The sequence below is a fragment of the Bipolaris oryzae genome, assembly GCF_000523455.1.
Source record: "Bipolaris oryzae ATCC 44560 unplaced genomic scaffold scaffold_89, whole genome shotgun sequence".
Lineage (NCBI taxonomy): Eukaryota > Fungi > Ascomycota > Dothideomycetes > Pleosporales > Pleosporaceae > Bipolaris > Bipolaris oryzae.
The window spans coordinates 88,450-112,588 of record NW_006911365.1 but is presented as its reverse complement, the minus strand read 5'-3'; the positions used below and the strand labels follow the sequence as shown (position 1 = coordinate 112,588).

Below are 24,139 nucleotides of genomic sequence, written 5' to 3'. Positions count from 1 at the left end.
TAGAGAAAGGCCGAAGCACCATAGTCACGCAACACAGCACAAAGTACCAAATTGTAACTAGTTAGATAGAACGGCCTTTGGCCAAAAGTCTTACATAGCCAACGGCTGATACAGGACTATAATGGAATAATAATAGAACAAGTATGTAGTTCGCTTCTCATTTTCCCTTCGCACAAACCTCCATCTTGAATGCTTCCGCCGCTGTGTTCATAACTAAAGTACGTTACATTTGTATCCTATACTATTTGAGCTACGGCACGTAGTTTGGGTTTCTCCACGCTATCTCTTCTGCCCCCTTTCGTTCCAGCCGGCCCACATGTGGGGGTCTATGCCATGGAATTTGCTAGGTCTAAAAGCCCCCATTGAAAAGAGCAGCGACCCCCCTTCTATCGATGAAGTGGGCTGTGGCAAGGTTATGAATGTACATTGAAAAACACGCCTGCACCCCGCCCGCCCTCTTTGATGAAGAGGCAAAGCAGGCAGTGTGACGGTACAGCATGTCATTAGCTTCGTGCGTCCGCGTATCCCGACGGAAAAACTTCACCATGTATAGGATTCGAATTATATCCCAAGCAAAGTAATTCATAAAGACTACACATCTCTCCTCTGCAAAAGCTCAAAAGTAACTCCTAGATATCCGAAAACCATTTTATTATACATACAAACCAAACTTCTTTCCAAAATCCCGAGACGACAAAAAGGAGTTTTTTTTTTCTTTAGAACTTCAGTACCAACGAAACTCTCTTGAAATTCTCTTCTCGTTTAATTCACTGCTACTGCCTACTGCTACTGCTGCACAATCCGAGGCTAGAGCCAACTACGTATCTGAGTTCCTTTTAGATAACCCGTAGCATTTCGATATACAAAAATCATTCATAAAATCGCATGTTTAGATGTTCCTTCCCCGCCAAAAAAAAGGAGAGAGTCGCGTGGTGTTGCACATGGCCGTTTTTTTTTTGAGATGAGACAAGAAAAGGATCCACACGCTGGCTGGCTGGATGATTTATACTCTGTGAAATACTATGTACATTACATATATCTGTTACCCACTATTCATCGCGCCAAAAAAAAAGATTACAAAACGAGATGGCTGATTCTACAAGTTGGCCAAGCACAAGGGTTGATGCTGTGTCGGTATTATTACGCATCCTCTTTCCATGAGTGTGGGTACAAGGGAACGGGATTTTTTTTGTTGTTGTTCAAGTTCAAGTATAGACAATGAAGCAAGTTTCTCCCCTTGGGAAACGAGACACGCTTCTGTTGAAATCGATAAAGACAATTCAAGTATGCGTATGCGAGAGGCGTATATGATACTCATGTTTCTAATCAAGATGTTCGAAAAGCAGTTGGCAAATGAGAGGGAGATTTTTTTTTGTCGACTAGTTTCAGTACCCACCATGGCGCGAGTAAGATTTCTTTTCTTTGAAGGGATGTTGGGGGGGTCTGTGCGGGTGTGGTTTCGAGTAGATATATATATATACAGTGAAAAGCTTTTTGCTGTAGGGGAGAGAAAAAAGGAAAAACAAAAAGGCTCTGAGCAGTGTTCATGGTAATGACTTGGACTTGAGAAACCAACCAACCAACCAAAGAAGAGTGCATGCATAGTTCACTTGCAGACATAATCGTCACATCACATCACACACAAAGCACACGAAAGATAGAACGAAAATCAAATCATGAACAGCCCGATAATGCACATCAGGACCTTGTCATTCTTCGCAATGCAGCAATTAACAAAATCTCCCCTCCACGAGAGCATCTCTCAATGCCCCTTTTGCTACATCTATCATAAACTATACAGTTGTTTGCCCGTTGAGCGTCAACAGGCTCCCTACATCTGTCCCGTCATTGCAGGGCTGCCGTGGCGTTGATCGAGGTGATCATAGTTGAGTTCGAACTCTCTCTGTTGTTCATGTCAGATATAGGTATTTTCAAAATTAGACACAAGAGATTTACGCACCCTCTCTCTCCTCCAGTTGTTGACGTCAAAGAAGAGGTACCAGCCGCGTTCTTCCTTTGGTGAGAGACGGATGGGCGCTGGGAGATCTGGGTCCTTCATCATCCACTGCTGGAGCTTGATATGCCATCGCCAGTCGCGGTTGTATAGTTCTTGTGCGGCAATTTCCTGAAGGATGTCTCTTGGGTACTGGTAGAAGATGGCGAGGAGAGTCTCTGCTGAGAAACTCGTCATCTTAGAATGGAGTGGCGGCACATTTGTCACTGTGTACGCTGCTGGCAGGGTGAAATCTGGCGGTATTACTGGCTTGACGTTTGATTCGACAAAGGGTGAACCAAATGTCGGATGTAGTGGCAAGTTGCTAGAAGCACTGTTAGCGAGAACATGCAATGCGTAGAAAGTGCACTTACTCAGGTCGACTCAAATCCAAGCCCAGAACAGTCAAATCTTGGCCCATGGCTAGGGTGGAGTAATCGGGACTCTCCATTGGAATCATAGACAAAAGTCCGGGCAGTCCATATCGTTCTGAGTCGGTCATCTCGGATAGCTTCTTGTGCGGCATACTCTGAGCATTTGGTGAGCCCATAGCATCAGCCCCAAATGTTTGCTCGAACTGGCCTTGCTGAGCCCGTTGGGCGCCCGGAGCAAGGTCACTACCGCCCCGCATTCCTATCTGGTGACCCAGGGAGAACGTGTTACCAGACTGGGCTGTCCGTTGGTTGCTCTTCATGTTGTTAGCTAGCGCCCAGATTCATTGCACAAGGCACATACATCTGAAGGGTTGCCGGTTCGCATATTCTCGAATGGCGTTCGCGATGCTGATTGCGTGAGTGACTGGATTTGCATGCAATTTTGCATTTGCCTACCTCCACCGGGAAGCCCTCTTCCACCCACAGTGGGATTGATGCCCCGATCTTGCTGGCTGTCCGTCGGACTTGAAAGGCCATTCCGTGTTTGTCCGAGCCCTGGGAAAGCATTCACATTGGTACCAAATGCTGCAGCATTCTGTATCAACCCCGCTCTTCGATCTGGGGCAATGTCGCCGCCACCGCCACCTAACGGTGGAAACTCGTCAATGTTACCCGTCTGCGGCTGAACGCCTCCGAGTTGACCGACACCCCCCTGTCCGCCGAATCGGTAGTCATCGCCGGCTCCCGAAAACTGGCTTTGCGACGAATCGTCCTGGCCCTGATTCTGATGTTGCTGATTCGAAGCTTGCCCAGCCTGTCCCTGACCTTGCTGTTGGCCTTGTCCTTGTGGCCTTCCTATCGTGTTTTGCTGATTCTGCTGTGTTGTTCGTAGCGTCGGGTTTGCCCACATCTGTTGCGCAGACGTATTTTGCTGTGTTTGTGGTGCACCTGATAATGAGGGGAACTCCCTGTAATCGTCAATACCCAAATCATGCTTCTCATATTCCACAAAATTCCACATCTCATGTTTCTCTTGCCCCACAGGCCTTCTGTGTCTTCTTCGTCGTTGTAAAGGTAGGCTTACTCGAGATTCAGCGGCGTGTGGGGCTGTGAACCACCCATTGCTTGCGCAAAGCTCGACATGGCGCCGTTGTTTGTCCTTGTTTGCGCGTTTGATAGTCCTGGTGCGCCCATGGGGGCTCCAAATCCCCATTGAGACCCGCCTCCTACCCGCAAACCGAGGTCAGCCTACTGGTGTATCTGTCCTTTCAAGAGCATCCTCACCCATCTTTCCGTTTTGTAACCGGTTCGCGCCTAGGGGAGCCCCGCGGCCCTGATTCTGTTGTGCTTGAAACATCGCCAAAGACGTACGTTGTCGCGGTTTTAGACTCTAATCTATAGTGAAAGGGTAGTCAGTATGGCGTTATCAAAATACTAGACTTTGAGTTGCGCCGCAGTCGAGAGTATTAGAGGTAGGAGGTTTTGAAAGGCGCGTGAGGTGATAGCAGCGACGAAGGGGACAGGTGATGATGCAACTGCTTCGTGGGTGAGGCCGTAAGGCGCAATGACGGTAGCTCGATTGCGACGTGCGGCGTGGTGCGACTCCAATTCGGGCTTTGCAGACTACGTGAGGCGAGGGGGACGACAGAAAGTGTGCGCTAAGAAATTGTCACAAACCTGATTCCAGTATTGCTAGCCAACTCCTGTGTGCGTGGATGCGTTTGGCTCACGTTGTTCCGGTCCGTCTCGCGTGCATGATGTTGGAGGTTCCGAAAGCCAAAGTATGCTAGGCCAAAACAGGTCTAGCACCAAATGCGGGGAGCGGCAACCGGTGGATCATCCGCCGCGACCGCAAAGTATCGAGCACTGAGGCCTGTAAGCTTGGAAACATTAGTGAAGGTTTGTTATAGGATGTGTGTTTCTATTGATTAATTAAGGAACTGTTTCCATTTTATTTAAGCAAGATGGAGTTAGTAGATTGTATCAAACCTAACCAGGGACGATACACTCTTCCCTAGGCGAGCATGTCAACAAAAAAACACGGATCACAACATCATCATAGCATTCGAGTCCTACTGAGATATACTGAGCATGACCAACTAGATGCCAATACTTTAACGCATCAAGTGGCGGTGCGTAGACGAGACGTATGTAAATGAAGAACCTGATCGTCGCCAGATGAACTCAAATCTTATGAATTGGTTATTTTGATATGATATACAGATTATCCTAGCTACATTTACAGTTCAGACTAGGAACAAACACGTCCATAGGATGTGGACTCGTTAAACGCCTTGAGATGCTTTCTCCTGCCAAATGGCACCTAGCTACTACGCCGACTCAAAAATGCACAATATGCTGCATATAATTAAAAGGTTATGAAGGACCTTGTTGAAATAGGTGTGACATGTCAGTCTCGCCATTGATACCAAAGAAGTTGAACCTGTTTCAGAACGTTAGTGGAGTGAAAAGTAATATCAGAAAGACAACATACCAGTCATCTACATTCAGGCTCATGGGCACAATGGGGTTGTGTCTACCTCCAGAACTATTGCTCCAAGCATCGTCCTGTCCGCCGTGTTGTTGTTGGTTTTGAGACATCATCTCCACCTGTTGTTGCCAAGCTTGATTGTTGTTGCTCTCGTACCCAGAGGACATGCCTACATTGGCCGGTGCGGTTGGCATCGACTGCTGACCGCCTGCGGCCTGCTGCTGTGAATGCTGGGGAATAGACATGTTTTGGGGCTGGCTTAACGCAGGATCTACAAGACTGTGATTCTGCATGGGCGACATTTGTGGGAAGTTGACTTGAGTATCAGCAGGGAATAATTGATCTGGTTGGAAGTTCTGCCAGACCTCCTGGCTGATGTTTGGTGTGTCGCGAGTAATGAGGAAGAGGTCAGGCGGGGTGCCAGGATAGGAATATGATGGGTTGAATGGGGTTGTGGGGCGTGTTCCCGATCGTGATGGTCCCATGAAAGCGTCTTGGTTTTGCCGGTTCATTTGCGGTGATCCTGTACTCATCTGAGGCATCTGTTGCTGAGGCTGCAAATCGCGAGAAGGTGTAACTGCAGGGGTCTGTGGTCTTGATCGCTCGTAGGATACTTGCGCCGCTGGAGGGCCGCTTGGGACTGGGAAGCCCAAGTCCATGTCATCAAATTTGCGTTTAGACGATTCTTGGGCAGGTTTCGGTGGTGGCGGTGGTATCGGTGGCGGCGCAGAAGGGACCTTGTTTTTCTTATGGTTCCTCCCCGCAGCTTTTTGCAAACGCTCTTCAAGATGCTTGTTGCCAAGAATGGACTCGAACAAGGTATGGACCATCTTTGCAACAAGCCAGACTTTTGAGACCTCCTTGAGAGCATCTAGACAAATCTGCAGTCGCTGCTCCGTCGCCGAGACAATGGACTTGTTTGAGGATTTCATCTGATATACATGCATGATGAGCGCCGAGAACAAGCTGTAGACGATGAATGCCGGTGTATACCGTATCTCGTCATGAGCTCGGAGGTTTTCGATAATTGAAGTAATCATGGCAGCTGCTTGGTATGCAATGTTTCTTGAAGGGTAGGCATGCTCTTCACCAAAACCATCTAAATTATTGGCCTTTGGTGAGCCTGCCGGCGGCATGTGTGCTCTGTGCAGAAGACACAAAGTAGTGCTGCTGCTGTTAGACGAGGTTATTTATGTGTAAGCAGGAAAACTCACTAGTAGTTAGAGTGGAGCAAGGCAGCCCAGAAATGGTGACGGCTGCGGTCCCACTGCACTTCGGGCGGACAATGTTGTAGCCAATCGGCAAGAGCCATATCGCTGTGAGTGAGGTCAATAGCATTCGACCTGCGATGTTTTGACGCGACCGAGTACTGTTGTGACAGCACCAGACCCATAATCTCGCTCAGTTTGACATAGTTGATGAAGAACTGGACATGCACTGGATCTGGTGGGTACTCTGCAAGGTGGTCCGTCTCGTCGTCAATAAAGTCGTCTTCCGAAACCATCTCTACATCAGAATCTTCAGGATCGATGGCCACTGGTCTGCCTAGTGCGACAGCTACTGAACGGTCGCGACTGTACAATGTCCACCAAATTCTTTTCCATAGGCGTTTGTCGGATCGGGATAGTTGCGAGCCTTCGACGCTTCGGTGCATGCCTGAGCCCTGAGCTACTACGATTGCCACTCTTGTCCAGTAGAAGACGTTCTTGGTCACATCCTCAGGTCCCTCCCAGTACCAACCCATGAGAATGAGCGCCTGAACAATGGTAACCCTATCGTCTTCAAAATTGGCATCGTAGAGGGCCTTGGCGCGTTTGTAAAAAGTCATTGCGGCGGGCGTTGTCGAGCCGCTAGAGTCCATGAGCTGTGCGTTTGTGCACACACGTGAGCCTGCGAGAAGTATGGCCTGCAATAGAAGAAGCGAGGGAGGGTTCTTGGGATCGCGATATTGGCGCATGAAGCGGCTGCGGTTGATAACGGGAACGACGGGTGCTACCCATTTGAAAAAGGCCTCGACAAGTTCGTCACACAGGGCGCGCGGGGGAAGTAGGAAAGCGCCCCGCTGGTGTAGTATCTCAATCTCCATATTGTCCATCTCATTAACTCTTGCTTTTGCACCTCGCACATTCTCAGGCAGGGGATAGTGGACGACATCGGTGGTGCCGTAGCGGTCGTGAACAAGTAGCGACAGGTTGGAAGACTCGCCCAGATATGCCACACGGCCGGCTTCCTTGATCGGAGCCCTGGCAAACTTTGGTTTCATGAATTGCACATAGGTGCCATTATGGGTGGCCTGCTGGGCGGCATAGGCAGACGAAACGGTGGTGGATGGGGTGCCATCTTCGGTATTGAATACGGTTGATCTCTCGCGCGGCTCGACCGAGGTGCTCGCTGGGGAGCGGTCGTCGCTGTCTCCTCGCTCACTGGTGTAGCGTCAGACTTGTACAGGCAGGATTGTGTGCAGATGGCTGCGGGGGTGCGGTCATTGTACCTTTCAGCGTCTTTTGCGCGGGCCGTCTGCGTCTTCTTGCGCTTAGGCTGGGGAATGCGGCACTCGATGCCAAAGGCGGTGCAATTGGTGCAGGGAATGCCGAGCGAGGCAGCGTCGCATCGTACCTGCAGTCATGAGGTTAGCGGCGATGGCAGCGGGGCAGATGTGGCGGCCAAGTGCTCACCTTCCTGGCGTGGCATGCTGCGATGCGTCGTGGTTAGCAATCGTCGTGTCTTGTGTGGTTGACCGAGGTGCCGAGGCTCGTGCAGGCCCTCCCAACTATCCCACCGACCTCGACAGCATCTTCTCTCGCGCGTCAGGGGATTGCGCAGACAGGTGTTGGACTCACTTTCGCACGCCCGGCTGGCGCGTTGTCGCCGGAACGAGGGATGTCCTGGGCCGGCAGAGGCAGCGGCAGCGGCAGCCTGCGACTGTGGTGTTGCGGACGGCCTGTACAATCATGAGCATGCGGTACTCGAAGGGCGCGCGACAGCACCTACGGAGACTCATTACTGCTGGGCTGGGCTGCGAGCGGCTGCGGCGCTGCGGGCACTGCGGGAACTGCGGAGGCCATGAAGGAGTGCTCGGCCGCCATATCGTCGCCGTCTCGTTCTCGCTCAGCGTTGTCGTCGAGGGTTGATGTTGTGATTCGCCCGCCGTCTGGTCGTCTTCTGCGGTAGGTAGCGACTAGTGCGGGCGCTGGGGTGCACGGGAGTCTGCGGCAAAAGCATCGATCATCGCAGCTGCCACACACACACACGCGCGACTGTGCTTTTTACATACGGTGTTGCCTGTCCTCCTACTCCTAATCCACCACCCAATTACATAAGCGCCAAATGGGTTTCAGGTCGGAGACATGCCTGGCCGCCTTCACTCACTCCCACTTGCGCTTGTGCTGCACCATCTGGCCGTGTACGCCCGCCCAGCACCATCCAAGCATGCATCTGCAGGCCATTGTCTCCATGCATACATGCCTGCCTGCCTACGCCTACACATATGTCCCGTCGCTTATCGACGGGGCCGCCATCACATGCTGCCGCCCCTGGGTGAAGCATCACATACTAAATTCATACATCCGCTAGTAAATGACAGTTGACACCGATCAAGACGGCTGGGCCGCCCCTCTGCCCTTGAATGCCTCGAGCTTGACCGCCTTGTTCGTCGCGTTGATGTATTTGAACACCATCTCGCCTGCTCGGTCATTGACCACCTCTTCCTCAGAAGCAAACACAAACCGCTGATGCTCCACCGGGTCAAGTACGACGGCGTCAGCATGGTCCACCTCCATCTCGAAAATGAGCTTCAACCACCTTGTCGTCGGCCGACCGGGCTTCTCATCCCCAAATGTAAACTGCGCCACCTTTCGAAGCACCCGGATCGCCCTAAGTCCCGTTTCCTCCTTCAGCTCTCGTGCCGCAGCATGTAGAATTGTTTCGTCGTCATCTTCCACCTTGCCCCCGGGAATCTCCTGTTCTCTGTTAATCTCCACTCGTCACACTTGGCATGTGACAGTGCCAATCAAAAGAAGCAACATCTACTTATCCTCCGCAAACTTACCCAGAAATCGGGAAACGCTTTCTCATCGGCTGCACGTTGTACCAGCAGAATCTTGCCATCCTTGTCAAACACGACTGCTCCGGTGACGAGAACATCGTGCTGGGTATGTTGGCTCAAGTACTCTGGTGCAGAAATGGCAAACTCCTGCAAATCAGCCGAGTACTCTAGAGGCTTCGGAGTGGTCATGGTGGAAGTAAGCTGATGTTGAATTGCACAAAGTGATAGTTCTGTTGGATCGTGGATTGCAGCCTGTGTGTCGTGGGTAGCTCATCCAAGTTATGTATGATGCTTGTACCGTCGTTGCCTTGAGCTCCCCTAGCGCACCTTCCCCGGGCGCCCTCAATGCTGTAGCCTGCCAATGCAGGCAATACCCTCCTTTTTTTATCCGCACAGCTGATTTGCAAGATAAGAACATGAGTCAATCTACTTCTCAACCCTGCAAACTTCTGCTACAGGTTGCGTACACGTGACCCAACCATTCGCGCGTCTAGCTCCGCGCTAGATGGTGAATTCAGTGCGTCACGACCTCGACGCGCCCTCGTCACCATCGCTATCGCACGGTCGCCGCCCATTCTGACCTGACCTCCCACACCCTTTCTCGACTGCGCCTGATAATCATTGCCACCAAAAAGTCATACTGATCGCTTGCGACAATGCCTCGTCCGCCCAGAGCAAAAGTCGCGTCGCGTGTCGCGAAGCCGAGCAAGCCAAAGGCCGCCCCCGCGGTCAAGCAGCAAGCGGAATCCATCCCAGCACCAACCAAGAAAATTAGCGAACCAGTCAACAACCTCAGCGAGGATAGCGATGGCCTTGTTACAAGGACCAGATCAACGCGATCACGAAGGAAAATGCCGGGGGAGGAGACACCAGAGGTTCATGACGAAGCTGAGTTCACAATGACTAGCGCGTTGCCAGCGGAAGAAGAACAAGTCCTAGAAGCATCAAGCAAGAATCGTACGCCCGGGTCCAGCACTTCCAAGCGAGCGCGAACAAGCAGGAGTAGCGCTAGAAAGTCTACGGGGAAATCATCGCCTGCTGTCACTGCACCTGCGCAACATGACATCCAGACTGAAAGCCCACATGCAGAAGAGGACAGCGGCTTTGGCGATCTGACTTTCTCATCACTCGGCTCAAACTCTCCAGCCCACGGCACACGCCCACCATCCGCTGTCAAGGTCGGCGCGACACCTGCACACGAAAGATCAATACTAGCTTTGACCAACTTCAAGCGGAGAGCCCGACAGCCAAGTTTACTGCGCATGGTACAGCAGACGACAGACGTCGAGGATAATGACGATGATACTCTGGACAATACTGACAATCTCGACTTTGATGATTTTCTCCCGCATGCCGAATCAACGCCCCTCAATGTGCGAAGGCATGTGCCTCAACAAGAGACAAGGAATGATAGTGGCACCCACGTCTCTAGCTCTGGTTCCCGTGGCAGAAAGCGGAAATTGTCGCCAGTTGTTCAAGTACCACAATCGTCGCCCCCGGCCAGTCCACAGTCTGCAAGTGACACAGAGCCGGAAAGATCTCAATCCCCCAGCTTACCAGAAATCGCAACACCACGTAGACAAGTCGTTGAGCAAACCCAGGAGAACCAGGAGCCTATGAGTGACACGTTGGCATCTCCCATGTCAAGCAGTCCATTACGAGAAATGTCAAAGCCCCCGCCATCACCGACACATGCCCGACCACGCCGTAGAGGACAGCGAGTCAAAACACCTGTGATAGATGATGAGTCCGAAGGCGAAGCGACAGAAACGCCTGCAAAAGCCAGGCGGGCGTCCAAAAAGAAGGCAGATCAAAGTATTTCGACCGCACAGCTGAAAGATCTGCTACCTCGTCGGCGCAACCGTTTACGTGATCGTGACGAGTTTGATATCGAGTCCTCCGAAGATGCTGCACAAGCCGACTCAGACCAAGATGAGTTGCAGATGCCCGAACGAAGGATCCGCCAGCGGCAAGGCGCTGGAAAGCTGGCATCACCAAAGGCAGCAAAGAAGACGGCGCGGGGGAAGAAGGCTGGGCCAGCAAAAGCATCAAAAGCTGCACAAAATTCCAGTAGGACTTACAGTCGCAGGATCTCTTCAGACAAGGAGAATGAGACTGGAGCCCAGAATGAAGCAGAGACAACTGAGGTGTCTGCGATTGAGCATTCCGAGAAGCTGGCTGCTATAAGAAAAAAGTTTGAGGAGGTTGATGCCTTTGAGCTGGAGTTTGAAGACGTGGATCCAACGACCAGTTCCAGTCCTTTCCGATGACCAGCACACTTACACGTCCTCTAAGCAGCGGTCTGCTTATTTCAGTGTTCTTTGCAGTATGACGATTGATGAATTGCCTTTGTATGTTCGGCGCAGGGTGTATTAGTAGTGTATGGCGTTTGCTTTTCAAGTGGTCAGGTGATCCAAAGCCATCAGATGGCAATAACTTTGCTATAGAGACGAGTATATATAAGCACTAGCTATGAGTGATTTAACATGTCAATTCTCGATTCTTTACCTTGAGGCAAATGCACAGTGAAGGTTCGCTACTCAAATGGCCCGAATATGGCATGGTACCAAGCCGATCGTTATCTGTCCTTATCGTCACGCGGCAATCCACAGTGACCTAGAGGTACGAGGGGCCCAGCAAGCCACAATTACTTACGTATCAACTTCATTTGGGCGCATTGCAGGTCTTTTCTTAGTGACTTGGCATCACAAACTCTGGCGGTTGGGCGGCACAGCGCAGGGCCGTGCTTGATTGAAGGGGTCCAAGTCCGGTTACGTTACGTAGCGCTTCCTTTCCCCAGCTATTCGAGACTCACGACACCCCGGCCTCCGCCCACACACATACTCACAACACCCCCAGCTCTTGCTCTCGACATCCGCGCAATGTTCCCATAATCCTCATGTCATGCGGCTTCCCGACCACTCCAATCATTTGGCCTATGCAGCACCACCCTTACCCACTCCGCCTGGCGTCCGCATGCCATGAACCCCTCCAATGGCTCTTCACTATCCACCTCCCAGAGCGGCTCGACCCTGCGGCCAAGAACCAAGAGGCTGATCTCGGTCGAAGATGACATTTACGCGACCGACGGGAGCGACAGTGGCCCGAGTAGGGGTACCTCGAGACTACCCTCGCGGAATGCCTCTCCCGGTTCGCTTTCACGAACGGGAACCGCCTCATCTTCTCGTCTCAACGTAACTTCCACTCCTTTATCCTCCTTTCAGCGCTCCCCGGGAGCGCAACCTCTGAAATCGCCCTCACTAGCATTATCGGGGCTCCTAGGAAACTCATGGTCGGCTATTCAGGGTATCGCAGCCACCGTCATGGCTAGCGACCCCTCGGATGGTACCCGCAAGAGGAAATCCGGTCACGGACGCCGCACATCGACGAGCGCACCTCCGCCGAAGCACTGGGGCCCTGCAGGCGCCGATTCGCATGTGGGAGCCGGGACACATGAGGAGAGGGAGGCTATGGTCAGGGCATTGAAGCGCAAGGACCTCTTGACTGCCAACGAGCATTTAGTACCAGACTCTGTGGGCCGCATAAAGCGCAGAAACTCAGACGAGGACCTAAGTACTTCCGCGGCTGCCGCTGAGAACGACGATCAAGACGCGCTTGTATACATCCACCATATCCGACCACAGGACACCCTGGCAGGGCTAAGCATTAAGTACAATTGTGAGCAGGCGGTACTGCGCAAAGCGAATCGCATGTGGCCAAACGACAGCATACAGATCAAGAAGCAAGTCATGCTTCCAGTAGATGCTTGTGGCGTCAAGGGACGACCAGTGCAAGGGCCAGATGCGCTTCCTGTAGAAGATCTTCTGCTAGGGGAATATGCCGATAGCTCAAGTAGCAAGAATTCGGCTGCGAACACAGAGGGCCTCCCCAATGGTTGGAGTTCACCAAAACAAAAGAACCAGGACTCTTCTACTACTACCTCTTCTTCTGATCCAGAACCGCCATGGAAGCACGACTCTTGGGTACTACTACCTAACGATAGACAACCAACAGAGATTGCCCGGATGCCACGTAGAGCGTTAGGTTTCTTTCCGCCAGCCCGGCGAAAGTCTCTTGCTTACTCAGACGCGTCTACGCCTCGACCATCTGTCGATGTACCTCGCTCGTCCACGTCGACGAATCCCATTACGAGCTCTCCTTCTCAACCTGTGAGACCGCGTGCATCAAGTAATCTTTCCTCGGCCTCAGCGCACAGTCGACAAAGAAGTACGTCAGGCAAAGCCTGGGCTCTCCAAGGCCCCGGTGGTGTAGGTACACTGGGTAGAAACGTACGAAGCCCAGGACCTGCGCAAGATGGCCTGAACAAGAAGTTTGCTCAGTACCTACCGAATGTGGCGCCACCACCCGGCCAAGAATACTTTACACCATGGGCTCCGAGCTTGCTAGATGCGGGTGCAGGAACACCGAGTCAATACGGTGGTTCCGGAGCTGTCACACCACTTGGCGGTCCTGGTCTTGACTTCCAAGAGTTAGGTGGCGCAATAGAGGGTTGGGTGAGGAAGGTCGGTACACAAGCGCAAAAGCTTCTGAACGAACCAGGCACCCCCGGACAGGGCAAACGGTCTGCCGTACCCGTAATTGGAGCTGTCGGCGGTGATCTGGGCGACCTCATAGAATTGCAAGACGATGCTTTCGAAATTGGAGAAGAAGAACGCAACAGAGGCAGGTCACGAGCTGAAGAGACACTCGCTTCGACCAACGAGCGCTCAGCGTCAAGGTCTGCGAAGCAGTATCAATCTGCCAGACCAGATATCAATCTCGTGCTCAGAGAAAGGACACGAAAGAACGAAGGAAACAAGAAAGACTAAGCGGCAATCAAGCAGCTTCGGAGTTGGGGTTGGAGTTTATAGCTGCATGCATGGTTTTATAGCTTAGTGCGGATTTGGGTGTGGTCCTGCGTATTTGCAATGCATTATTTCTGTACAGCCCTCTTGTCATTCCTGTACTTATCGTTACCTCCAAGTCAAGTTGGATTGGCTGTAAAAGCACAGGCGTAAAAAGTACATCCGCGTATAATTCAATATAATGACGGTTTTGGTCGGATTGCCGAACACCGTGCACCTCCACCGAATCCATAGCGGGACAAGATCAAGATGCGCTAAACACACCCGCACGTGCACATTTTGGTGCTCGGCCTCTCGCGTCTAGCACTAATATCAGTCTGCAAACGTGGGTATCCTAGATGTTGGTCAAAAGTGCATTAGGCAGGTCGCTTGTTGCCCTGCGGCATCGATCGGCATATGAAGTTACTCCACCCCGACTTGCTCGATACCGAACTCTATCAGCTGGTCGTCCCGCCCTCACTCGCACATCGCCTCTGCCACTGCTGTTGTGTCCAGCCCCCGCAAGACAACAGCCTCATCCCACTTCCAGCACACGTCAGATATCGCAAACCCAAAGAGCACGCTTCGCAACGACACAGCACCTCGTCGCCGCAGTCATGGCAACAGAATCCAGCTCGGACCCGCGTGGTGAAATTCGCACACCACGGGACCCAAACACCTTGTCCAATTATCACAATTTTGTGACCAGACATACGAGCGTGGATTTTGACATTGATTTTGAGCGCAAGAGGCTGTTCGGTAGTGTAGTGCTTACGTTGGAGTGTTTGACGGATGAGGATGTGAAAGAGGTTGTACTAGATGCGAGGTATGTCTGAGCATTGGAAAAAAGCAATTTAGTCGAACGCATTACTAACAAAACAAGCTACCTGGATATCTCCGTCGTAGAGGTTGAAGGCAAGAGCGTCAAATTCAACGTTGGCGACCGTGTAGAGCCATATGGTAGCCCACTCTCCATCACTCTCCCGTCTAAGGTGCCAAAGGGCAAGACGGTTGATATTGAGATCAAGGTTGCCACTACCGACAAATGCACGGCACTGCAGTGGATGACGCCCGCTCAAACATCAAACAAGAAGCACCCGTACATGTTCTCGCAATGCCAGGCAATTCACGCACGATCAGTGTTTCCTTGCCAGGATACTCCGGACGTCAAATCGACCTTTAGCTTTGCACTTCGTTCACCACTGCCAGTCCTTGCTTCGGGTCTGCCAACGGGCGCGACCGACTATCAGCCACCCAAGAAGGATGGCGAGAGTGGCACTATGAAGTATACATTTGAGCAGAAGGTTCCAATGACTGTCTATCTTTTTGCTGTTGCAAGTGGTGATTTGGCATCCGCCAGCATCGGCCCGCGTAGCACTGTCTGGACTGGGCCTGAGGAGCTTCTCAAGTGCAAGGATGAGCTTGACGGAGAAATTGAGCCTTTCATGAAGGCTCTCGAGTCCATTGTTTCGCCTGCTTATCAGTGGGGACAATACAACGTACTCATTTTGCCCCCGTCCTTCCCATATGGAGGTATGGAAAACCCCGTCTGGACCTACGCCACACCTTCCATCATCTCGGGAGACAAACAGAATGTTGATGTCATTGCCCATGAGCTGTCGCATTCTTGGTCCGGCAATCTCGTTAGCGCAGCCAGCTGGGAGCACTTTTGGTTGAACGAAGGTTGGACTACGTACTTGGAACGCAGAATCGCTGCTGCCCTTCACGGAGAAGCACACCGCCATTTCTCTGCTATCATTGGCTGGAAAGCGCTTGAGCAAAGCATTGAGAATTATGGCAAAGATCATCCCTACACCAAACTGGTCTTGGACCTCAAGGGCCAGGATCCAGATGATGCATTCTCCTCTATTCCATACGAAAAGGGGTTCCATGCCCTGTACCAGTTTGAGCTGCTGCTCGGAAAGGACAAGTGGGATTCGTTTATCCCTCACTACTTTGACACATTCAAGTTCAAGAGCGTAGACAGCTATGACTTCAAGAGCTGCCTGATAAACTTCTTCGAGAAGGATGCTGAGTCCAAGGCAAAGTTGGATAGCTTTGACTGGGACAAGCTGTTCTACGCGCCTGGCTACCCGGTCAAGCCAGACTTTGATCAGACTATGGTTAAGAGCTGCTACGAATTGGCGGACAAGTGGGAGGCACTGGTCTCATCTTCGAGCGACTTTAAGCCCCAGGCGTCAGATATCGAAGGTTGGGTATCCAACCAATCCGTCGTGTTCCTCGAGCGTCTCCAGTCCTTCGCAAGCAAATTCTCCGCCGAGAACGTCCACTTGCTCGGTGCAACTTATGGCTACAAGACAACTCAGAACATCGAAGTGTCATCACGATATTTGAGCATTGGTCTCATGGCCAAGGCAGAGGAATCGTATCAGCCATCTGCTGAGCTGTTGGGTCAAATTGGTCGCATGAAGTTTGTGAGGCCCATGTTCAGGCTGCTGAATGAGGCCAATCGCGATCTAGCGGTCAAGACGTTCGAGGAGAACAAGGACTTTTACCATCCAATTTGTAGACAGATGGTTGAGAAGGACTTGTTTGGCAAGGAGAAGTAAGGAGATAGAGGAACAAGGGTATGTAAAAAATGAATTCAATCTTGAACTCGCTATGAACATGGCCTTGGATCTCAGTGAATAATCTTGAGATAATTGTCACATATGCTCTCTGATAGAACAGTGGAGCTCTTGATACTACTACCAAGCATCTACCATAATACCCTCGGGATAACTCCAGATCTAACCCCAGCTCTCGGTGGCACTCAGCCGAGAAACCAGACGTTTCTCGCGGCGAAACGCCCCGCCGGAATACCCAAATCGGAATTTCCGCCCCCACCTCCACGCATGCTGGGCTGTTGCATCACCCACGGTGCCCCCGTGGCGTGTGTTTAACCCCTCATTCAACCGGAGAGAAGACAAGACCCCATCATTGCATCTAGCCCGCATCTTATATAAAAACCCGCATCCCGAGCCGCCCGTGAAGAAGAAGAAAAATGGCACCACCCAAACGCGCGCTTTTCTCCCTCAATCTCGACACAGACGCCGATCACGTCTACCAAAGAGTCGAAGACCACAGTAAACCCAGTGACGAGCGCATCAAAGTCCTTGAGACCAAAGGACCTACACACGGCCACACCGATCTAAGCTTCGTAACGAAGCCCTTTGAAAAAACCGTAAATCGAGCCGTCGAAAACGTCCTCGACGGGAAAAAAGTCGTATCAAAAGAAGGCGAAATAACATACTCGACCACCAGCTCCGGTACATCGCGATCAAAAGGCCGAGTCACACGCAACAACGACGAAGACGACTCATCTTCCGACCACGAAACCAGCAACCTAAACATCGTCAGTAAATCCAAGCGCCGTTCCCTGGAAAAGAAATACGACACTTCCGACCTCTAAAAAACACAATCCACCCGTATCCAACGTTTAAAGAGAAAAAAAGAAAGAGAGAGAGAGAGAGAGAGAAAAAATGGCAGACCAAACCCCCCTCCGCATAGTCGTAGGCTGCGACGACGCAGGCGTCGGCTACAAAACCACTCTAATCAAAGACCTCGAATCCGACTCTCGCGTCGCCAGTGTCACAGACGTCGGCGTCCCTTCCTCCTCCGACAAAACCGCCTACCCGCACGTCGCCGTCTCGGCCGCCCAACTCGTTGCCTCCGGCCAAGCCGACCGCGCCCTCTTAATCTGCGGTACGGGACTCGGCGTCGCCATTTCCGCAAACAAAGTCCCCGGCATCCGGGCTGTGACTGCTCACGATAGCTTTTCGGTCGAACGCGCGATTCTGAGTAATGATGCGCAGGTGCTGTGTATGGGGGAGAGGGTGGTGGGGATTGAGCTGGCGAGGAGGCTGGTGAAGGAGTGGTTGGGGTATAGGTTTGATAAGGCGAGTGCGAGTGCGAAGAAGGTGGAGGCGATTATGGAGCATGAGAGGAAGAATTTTGAGGGCTTGATTAAGGAGCAAGGAGGGGGACAGAGCTGCTAATTCTCTAGGTATTATCATTAAAAAATGTTTAAGCAGTTGTCTTTCTTTCTTTCTTTTTTTTGAGAAGGGGGGAAAGGGGTGTTTAAATTGATTTGCATGGTATATATGGATTGATTCATATACGTACATGGTGATATTTACGACCCAAACTCCCAAACATCCTTTTTATACCCCTCCGTCAACTCCTCATCCGTCCCATATTTCTCCTGCCACTCTGTAAATCCACCTTTAAGCACCACTACTTTCTGCTTCTTCCCTCCCTCTTCCTTCCCATTTCCCTCTGCCTTCTCCACTCCTTCCCCTTCCTCCTTGACCTCCCCCTTCGACTCCACACCCCCACTCCCTTGCACCCGCTCCTTCTCCCTCAAATACCTCAACGCAGCACTAGGTCCCCGCTGCTGACTCAACGCACAATGGAAAACCACAGTCTCCTTGTCCTGCAGCGTACGCAGTAGCTCGGGGAGTTTGAAGTCGAGATCGCTCGAGGGAACCCAAGTGGAGCCTCGGATGTGGCCGCCGATGTGGTCGCTATCGCGCACGTCGATGATGGCTGTGGAGGCGGGGAGACTCCGTTTGGGTTGTGCGTCTGTGGCTTCGGTGGTGGAAGGAGTAGTAAAAGTGGATGCGAGGGTTTCGCGGTCTATGAATTCGAGGTCTGAGAGGGTGATGGAGGACATTGTTGCTGCGGGGCTGCGCGCGGGGTTACGAGTGTGTGGTAGTTTGAGGCGGAAGCGTCGTAGAGCCAGGTTGGGTGGGAGAGACGTGAGGGGCAGGATTATATCATGTAGGTGCGATAAGGACAGCGTGGGGAGTAAAAAGAGAGTAGGTGTGGCTTTCCAAGGTGTTTACAGCCAGTGACGTAAAAGGTTGGCGTGGGCGGGGCAACGAGGACGGGAACGCGTGGACGCGTGAGAAGCGTTCGGTTACACGTAGAGGGGAAGACGCAATTGACACGGGATATGGCGACATATCTATGTATGTATTCCAGCCCTGCGAGTAGCACGTTGGTAGACCAAGATATAGCAATAACCAGAACTGAAGACGCACGGATATTGCAATTGAAAGTCAACGACACATCATCGAATTCAGGTGCTCATATCAACACCACGCAGCGCATACATACATCCACAGCTTGAAAACCCCATGCAAACCAAAGGTATAATACACATACCGTATCGCCAAGAACGCCAAACAAGCCCCTTAAGCACGCCATTGCCGCGGAACTTAATCATGCTTTGCGCCCCCAAAATTGCCATTACCGAGACCGCCCAATAGACCGTCCTTTTCGCCCAATTGAAAGTACGATCCAGTAGTTCCGAATTGCCTTCGTCGCCTCGACTTGCCAAACAGCATAACTGCCGTGAAGAAACCAACAAACATACCCAATGAGATGAATGGATGATTGCCGATGAAGTGGCGAACCGATATATAAGTGCTCATGAAACGGCCGGTAGAAGACTTGGGAGTAATCTTGGGAGGGTTGGCGGTGACCATTTTGATCGTTTCCAAGATAGCGGCACGGGAAAGACGGATTGGCTCGCCGGAGATGGTGCTGTCCCAGTAGCGGCGATTCTATGTTCAGTTAGTGAGTGCTGTTTAAAGATTCTTGAAAAGGTGACTTACATCCTCATCGTTGATGATGACACTCTCGCCGTCTTTGACGTCAACACCGTACGTAGTCTTGATCCAGCGCTCCCAGAAAATACCATCGACCCACGCGAAGCCAACCTGAACACGATCAATCTTATCCATGTTAATACGGATGTTCTTTGCATTTTGGAGAGCACGCTCATCATTCTTGTCCTCTGCCTCTTCAATACGGAGCTGCTTGGCATCACGGAGCTCCTGTCGGGACAGTTGAAAGGCAGTTTCCTGCTTGTCGATCCACTCCAACGCGGCGCTCTTCAGCTCACGCTTGGCAAGAATAAACTCATCAGAACGGTCTCGGTTGAGTATTCCCAACACGACAATCTTGCCATCCATGATATCGCGGGCGTTGAGAGCAGTCATCTCAGGAACAATTGGCAGCCAGACCGTCTTCATCCAACTAAGGACCTTCTTGACATCGCGCATCTCAAATGGCGTCCGTGGCGGGTAGTACGTGGGGTTTCCATCTCTTGCAACCATCAACCGCGGCCAGGTAGAGATCTTGAACCGATCAAACATGGCCTTGTCACTTGTCTTAACAAGCTTAGCATGACCAACCAAGCTAAGAGGGAGCCTCTCCAGCGCCTTGAAGTCCTCGGAAGTGGTCGCGTGATCATAAAAGTAAACAAAAATGACCTCCTCCTTTTCTTCCATCTTCTTGAACTCTTCAGCAGTAACGTCTGGCACACCAGCACCAATGGCTGCCGCCTTTTCAGCATAGTCAAGCAAATCACCCAACCCACGCAGGCCATGATATTCGACACGCTCACCGCCGCGGAAGAAGAGCATAGTTGGGTAGCCTTTAACATGTGCCTCCTTGCATAGTTTCTTCTCAGCGTCACAGTTGACTTCTCCAATGTTGAGCTTTCCCTTCATCTGACGCGCAAGATTCGCCCAGGTTGGCGCGAGAGCCTGGCAGTGGTGACACCATGGTGCATAAAATTTGATAAACCAGGGTTCCAGTGTGCTGACGACATGCTTGTCAAAGTTGTCTGCGGTAAGAATTGTGACGGTACCAGAGGGGTTTGCAGTTGAGGCAGGTTTGGCTGGTGTGGGAGATGGCTTGGTCTCCTTTATGGGAGTTGCTTTGAGCGCTGCGCTTGTGCTGGGACTCGCTTTGGCCGCTCCGGGTTTCTTGTCGTCGACCTTTTCCTTCTCCTTCTCCTTCTCTTTCTTGTCTCCACCGTCAGCCTCCTTGGGATCGGGGCCAGTCTCTACAGAGGTAGCGCCAACCTTTGGTAGCTTAGGACCGCCCTCCTTTCGGGTGCCAGGCCTGATGGATTCCAAAAGTTCTTCTACCCAATCGCTAAAGTCCTTCAATTCCTTGGAACCTCGAAGCTTCTGCTTTTCTTCGCCATCCTGGATGAACATCAAAGTCGGGTAGCTTTCAATTTTGCGGTCCTTGCAGAGATCAGCGTAGGCGACGCAATCAACCTTGGCAAACTTGAAGTCGTAGTATCGTGTAAAAGTGTTTAGAGAATCGCCGTCGGCATCGTCAGAGGATAGAAAGGGTTTCGAGGTGTAGTAGAACTCGTACGCGGTCTGGTAAATGGGCTTGAAGTGCATGCAATGGCCGCAATAGGGCGAGAAGAACTCGACTATCCTGTGTAGTGTCAGTGGAATTAATGACTGCGTGAAGCGTCTGTCTCGGCTTACCAGTTGCCCTTCTTGGTCTCCGGCCCCATCGTGGTTGGTGTCAACTCGATCATGGGCGGCACCTTCTCGCCATTGAAGGTAGTGTCTGCGCCCTTTTCGTCCCAGCCGTCATCCTTGCCGGCATCATTGGTGTTTGGTGCTTCTGCAGCGAGAGTGGAGGCTACCGTCGCCAGCGACAATAGGGCATAGAGTATGGAGCGCATGGTGGCGCTGGTGGCGGCGTGCGGGATGCGCAAAAGAGGAACGGCTCCTCAGTTTGGCCGTTCACGGGCGCTGTAGACGCTGCAACAAGCGTACGTATTTATCCTCGTGGCCCCTGGAATTCGATTGTGAGGTTGTGTGGTGACACCAAGAGGGAACCGTGTCTCCAAAAGTGTATTGTCCCTGAACGCTTACATGGGACGGCTGCCTCTCCACCCCGGCTCCACATTGCTTGGCAAGTTACATCTTCGTCCTGACGGCATCAGCACCGCGCACGCAAGCTATCAATTGCGCCACGACCCCACCTCCAATCCTCTCCCCGCAACCATGAGGGCCGCCTTCCGCCTCCTCGCCAGCGTCAAGCCCGGCCAATTCCTCGAGCCCGGCGCGCCAACCGGCCTCACAGGACTCCTCACCCACCCGGCGCCGCGTTCCACCCTGCTCTACCACTACAACGCCACTCTCGACAAACTCAAGCAGCTCCCCGAGTCGTCCGTATACCGCCAGTCTACCGAGGCCCTGACCAAGCACCGCCTTTCTATCGTCGAGCAGTCCAAGCCCGCAGGATGGGACGCATGGCAGGAAAGAATCAAGCTGCGTATTAGCGATGACCCGGACAACTTCCAAGTCATCGACACAGCCAGCGGACAGACTGTGGTTCTTCCCGCACAGCCTTCTGTGGATGAGCGAGACAAGGTCGCAGAATGGGATGGTGAAGCGGTACAGACGTTCCCCGAGGGCATTCGCTCGTCCAAGGAGCGCCTGCCCCACGCCAAGAAGATGAAGGGCGATGTCAACTACACGCCTGAGCGCGCCTTTAGCAAGGTCAAGTTTGAGCCCGAGCCTCAGTACACTGTTGAAGCGTATGTCATGGATGGAAAGATGGAATGCCAAGACTGGAAGCTGACATTTCTTATAGCATCTCGGATCTTGAGAGCAGGATGGGTGCAGGTCTGATTGAAGAGGTTATCCAAGTTGCCGAGGGCGAGCACAAGCTTGTTGATGCTATGATCCAAGCAAAGGTGTAAGTTTTTTTTGCTGGTTGTATCTTTTTGGAATGGAGTTTGTATCTAACGATATATATATAGATGGGAGCCTCTCGAGGAGCAAGCGCCAGAAGGCCAGTGGTCATACCATGAGCGCAACACGCACACCAGCACTCAGAAGCCATAGATGGGTTTGGATTGAGGAGAAGAGAAGAAAAAGCACACTTGCAAATAGATGGGGTGTGTAATAAGAAGAAGAAGAATGATCACGACGTACTTGTTATGACTTGAATTTGTTAGCTTGACTTGCTGACATGAAATCACAACTGGAACTCATTGACCTCAATTTATTTTCTCAAACACATCAGCTTGGTTTTTTGACGTAAAATTACTACTTGGTCTCATTGACTTCAACTTATCAGTTTGGACTTTGCTAACACAAAATCCCAATCATCACTCTATGACTTGAAATTCTAAACTGCACCTATTGCTTGGAAAGCCCCAACTCAAACTTATAGTCCCTAACTCCATGCCTCTTGAAATTTCAACCCATCCTCCTCTTCTTGATCCATACCCCTCACGCCCATTCCATGCAATACATTCTGATTTACAAAATCCCGGTAATCCTCTCGCATTCACATCTCAATTCTTACTTCCCCTCCCCCTCCTTCCCCTCGCCCGTCTCCGCCCCCAACGCCCCCAACCTAACCTGATTCCTCTTGACCAAAATCCTCAGCGTATTCTGCCTCTCAATCTCTGCCATGGACTCCCAATTCGCAATGCGCGATAGCGTGCCATCTTTATTCACCACCAGGGGCCCCAAGTGGTCAAGTTTGACTGCTTGGCCGTCGACGTTGAGTTGGGTGGTGGTCTCGTTTGTGGCTGTGGAGGGGGAAGGGAGGGGTAAGGGGGCTGCTGGTGTGGATGCTTGGTCTTGGGCTTGAGGGGGGTTTTGTGGGTCGGACTCTTGGGTGTTGGTGGGTTGGGCTTGGTTGGGTGATGGAGTGTGGGGTATTGATGAGGACATTGCGTGGCTGTGGTGTTGAGATTGGACGTGGTGGTGAGTCGAGTTGAAGGTACTCGTGAGTGAGGTTTTCGTATTTACACGGGTAACGCTTGATGGATAGAAAATTGTTCGTTGTTGCACGCGTAGAATTCGAGCAAGAAGTTTCGATGGATGCATAGGCGGCATTGAGAAGCGCAGAATGAAATAGTTACAGAGCGATTATATGAGCGTTGGGGTTGTGAGATGTAGAAATGGCGTTAGAAGCTTCTTGTTTGTGGTGGTGCTTCTAGAAACCTCCGGGCACTATAGCCACATCACACGAGCGTACCCAGTGCTTATTTTTTGCAAGAACATCACACACAGAGAATGAAGACGCAGAAATAGAAGTCTCTCGAGTCTCTAGTATGGTCTTTGCATCGGCTCTCAAAGGACACAGAAGAGCCTTCAGAATCAGCATCAGCAAATTACGCATGTTGTTGTGTGTGTGTGGGGTCAGAGTCGAAATAGGCAAGAACCCACATCCAGGGCGCCCACTTTTTTTTTCCTTTCAACATATCTAGTATACAACGGCCCACTAATCCCGCCCGTCTGAACCATCTTCCGCCTTGGGTATCACGTTTATTTTTTTTCCTTTGTTCTTTGACATAGGCGAGTTTGCAATATTATCAGCGTTATCGAACAAGGAGCATGGACCAATTATCTCGGCCGATATCAGCCGCCATGGCACTCTACGTACGTAGGTGTACAGAATGTTGATGGCCTCGAAACACCGTGTTGCTAGGTAAGGCCTTGGTATGGCGCAATCACATACGCAAGGTGCATTTGAAACGAGAAGGGTTTTGACAGAAGCGAAAGAAGGCTGTGGGTGGACACGTCCTGCATGCACGCCGGCAGCACA

General features: G+C 51.6%; 11 protein-coding genes across 11 annotated transcripts; 5 read left to right on the top strand and 6 right to left on the bottom strand.

Annotated features, from left to right (window-relative positions):
* Window positions 1-1,831: 1,831 nt before the first annotated feature.
* Window positions 1,832-3,724, bottom strand: COCMIDRAFT_98550 (uncharacterized protein; the record flags this gene model as incomplete). The annotated part of the gene is made up of 7 exons (XM_007691021.1): window positions 1,832-1,903; window positions 1,961-2,318; window positions 2,368-2,681; window positions 2,729-2,775; window positions 2,824-3,335; window positions 3,452-3,593; window positions 3,652-3,724. The coding sequence occupies 7 exons, from the start codon at window positions 3,722-3,724 to the stop codon at window positions 1,832-1,834; spliced, it is 1,518 nt and encodes a 505-aa protein (XP_007689211.1).
* A 1,019-nt stretch (window positions 3,725-4,743) lies between these two features.
* On the bottom strand, window positions 4,744-7,944 carry COCMIDRAFT_98604 (uncharacterized protein; the record flags this gene model as incomplete). Its single annotated transcript, XM_007691020.1, has 7 exons — window positions 4,744-4,810; window positions 4,862-6,025; window positions 6,073-7,281; window positions 7,350-7,474; window positions 7,534-7,550; window positions 7,699-7,799; window positions 7,850-7,944. The coding sequence occupies 7 exons, from the start codon at window positions 7,942-7,944 to the stop codon at window positions 4,744-4,746; spliced, it is 2,778 nt and encodes a 925-aa protein (XP_007689210.1).
* A 507-nt stretch (window positions 7,945-8,451) lies between these two features.
* Window positions 8,452-9,092, bottom strand: COCMIDRAFT_6384 (uncharacterized protein; the record flags this gene model as incomplete). Its single annotated transcript, XM_007690987.1, has 2 exons — window positions 8,452-8,817; window positions 8,907-9,092. The coding sequence occupies 2 exons, from the start codon at window positions 9,090-9,092 to the stop codon at window positions 8,452-8,454; spliced, it is 552 nt and encodes a 183-aa protein (XP_007689177.1).
* A 467-nt stretch (window positions 9,093-9,559) lies between these two features.
* Window positions 9,560-11,173, top strand: COCMIDRAFT_98597 (uncharacterized protein; the record flags this gene model as incomplete). The annotated part of the gene is made up of 1 exon (XM_007691019.1): window positions 9,560-11,173. One exon carries the CDS (start codon window positions 9,560-9,562, stop codon window positions 11,171-11,173), a length of 1,614 nt encoding a protein of 537 aa, XP_007689209.1.
* Window positions 11,174-11,884: 711 nt separating this feature from the next.
* On the top strand, window positions 11,885-13,732 carry COCMIDRAFT_98615 (carbohydrate-binding module family 50 protein; the record flags this gene model as incomplete). The annotated part of the gene is made up of 1 exon (XM_007691018.1): window positions 11,885-13,732. The coding sequence occupies one exon, from the start codon at window positions 11,885-11,887 to the stop codon at window positions 13,730-13,732; it is 1,848 nt and encodes a 615-aa protein (XP_007689208.1).
* Window positions 13,733-14,364: 632 nt separating this feature from the next.
* COCMIDRAFT_27371 (uncharacterized protein) lies at window positions 14,365-16,317 on the top strand (the record flags this gene model as incomplete). The annotated part of the gene is made up of 2 exons (XM_007690991.1): window positions 14,365-14,573; window positions 14,631-16,317. The coding sequence occupies 2 exons, from the start codon at window positions 14,365-14,367 to the stop codon at window positions 16,315-16,317; spliced, it is 1,896 nt and encodes a 631-aa protein (XP_007689181.1).
* A 434-nt stretch (window positions 16,318-16,751) lies between these two features.
* On the top strand, window positions 16,752-17,745 carry COCMIDRAFT_37860 (uncharacterized protein; the record flags this gene model as incomplete). The annotated part of the gene is made up of 2 exons (XM_007691001.1): window positions 16,752-17,016; window positions 17,237-17,745. The coding sequence occupies 2 exons, from the start codon at window positions 16,752-16,754 to the stop codon at window positions 17,743-17,745; spliced, it is 774 nt and encodes a 257-aa protein (XP_007689191.1).
* A 137-nt stretch (window positions 17,746-17,882) lies between these two features.
* COCMIDRAFT_98623 (uncharacterized protein) lies at window positions 17,883-18,422 on the bottom strand (the record flags this gene model as incomplete). Its single annotated transcript, XM_007691017.1, has 2 exons — window positions 17,883-18,029; window positions 18,078-18,422. The coding sequence occupies 2 exons, from the start codon at window positions 18,420-18,422 to the stop codon at window positions 17,883-17,885; spliced, it is 492 nt and encodes a 163-aa protein (XP_007689207.1).
* Window positions 18,423-18,969: 547 nt separating this feature from the next.
* COCMIDRAFT_98605 (uncharacterized protein) lies at window positions 18,970-21,251 on the bottom strand (the record flags this gene model as incomplete). Its single annotated transcript, XM_007691016.1, has 3 exons — window positions 18,970-19,317; window positions 19,369-20,995; window positions 21,049-21,251. 3 exons carry the CDS (start codon window positions 21,249-21,251, stop codon window positions 18,970-18,972), a joined length of 2,178 nt encoding a protein of 725 aa, XP_007689206.1.
* Window positions 21,252-21,576: 325 nt separating this feature from the next.
* COCMIDRAFT_37857 (uncharacterized protein) lies at window positions 21,577-22,422 on the top strand (the record flags this gene model as incomplete). The annotated part of the gene is made up of 3 exons (XM_007691000.1): window positions 21,577-22,112; window positions 22,169-22,273; window positions 22,338-22,422. The coding sequence occupies 3 exons, from the start codon at window positions 21,577-21,579 to the stop codon at window positions 22,420-22,422; spliced, it is 726 nt and encodes a 241-aa protein (XP_007689190.1).
* Window positions 22,423-22,926: 504 nt separating this feature from the next.
* COCMIDRAFT_47598 (uncharacterized protein) lies at window positions 22,927-23,145 on the bottom strand (the record flags this gene model as incomplete). The annotated part of the gene is made up of 1 exon (XM_007691015.1): window positions 22,927-23,145. A coding segment is annotated over one exon (219 nt), but the record flags the coding sequence as incomplete, so codon positions are not given.
* Between the last annotated feature and the right edge of the window lie 994 nt (window positions 23,146-24,139).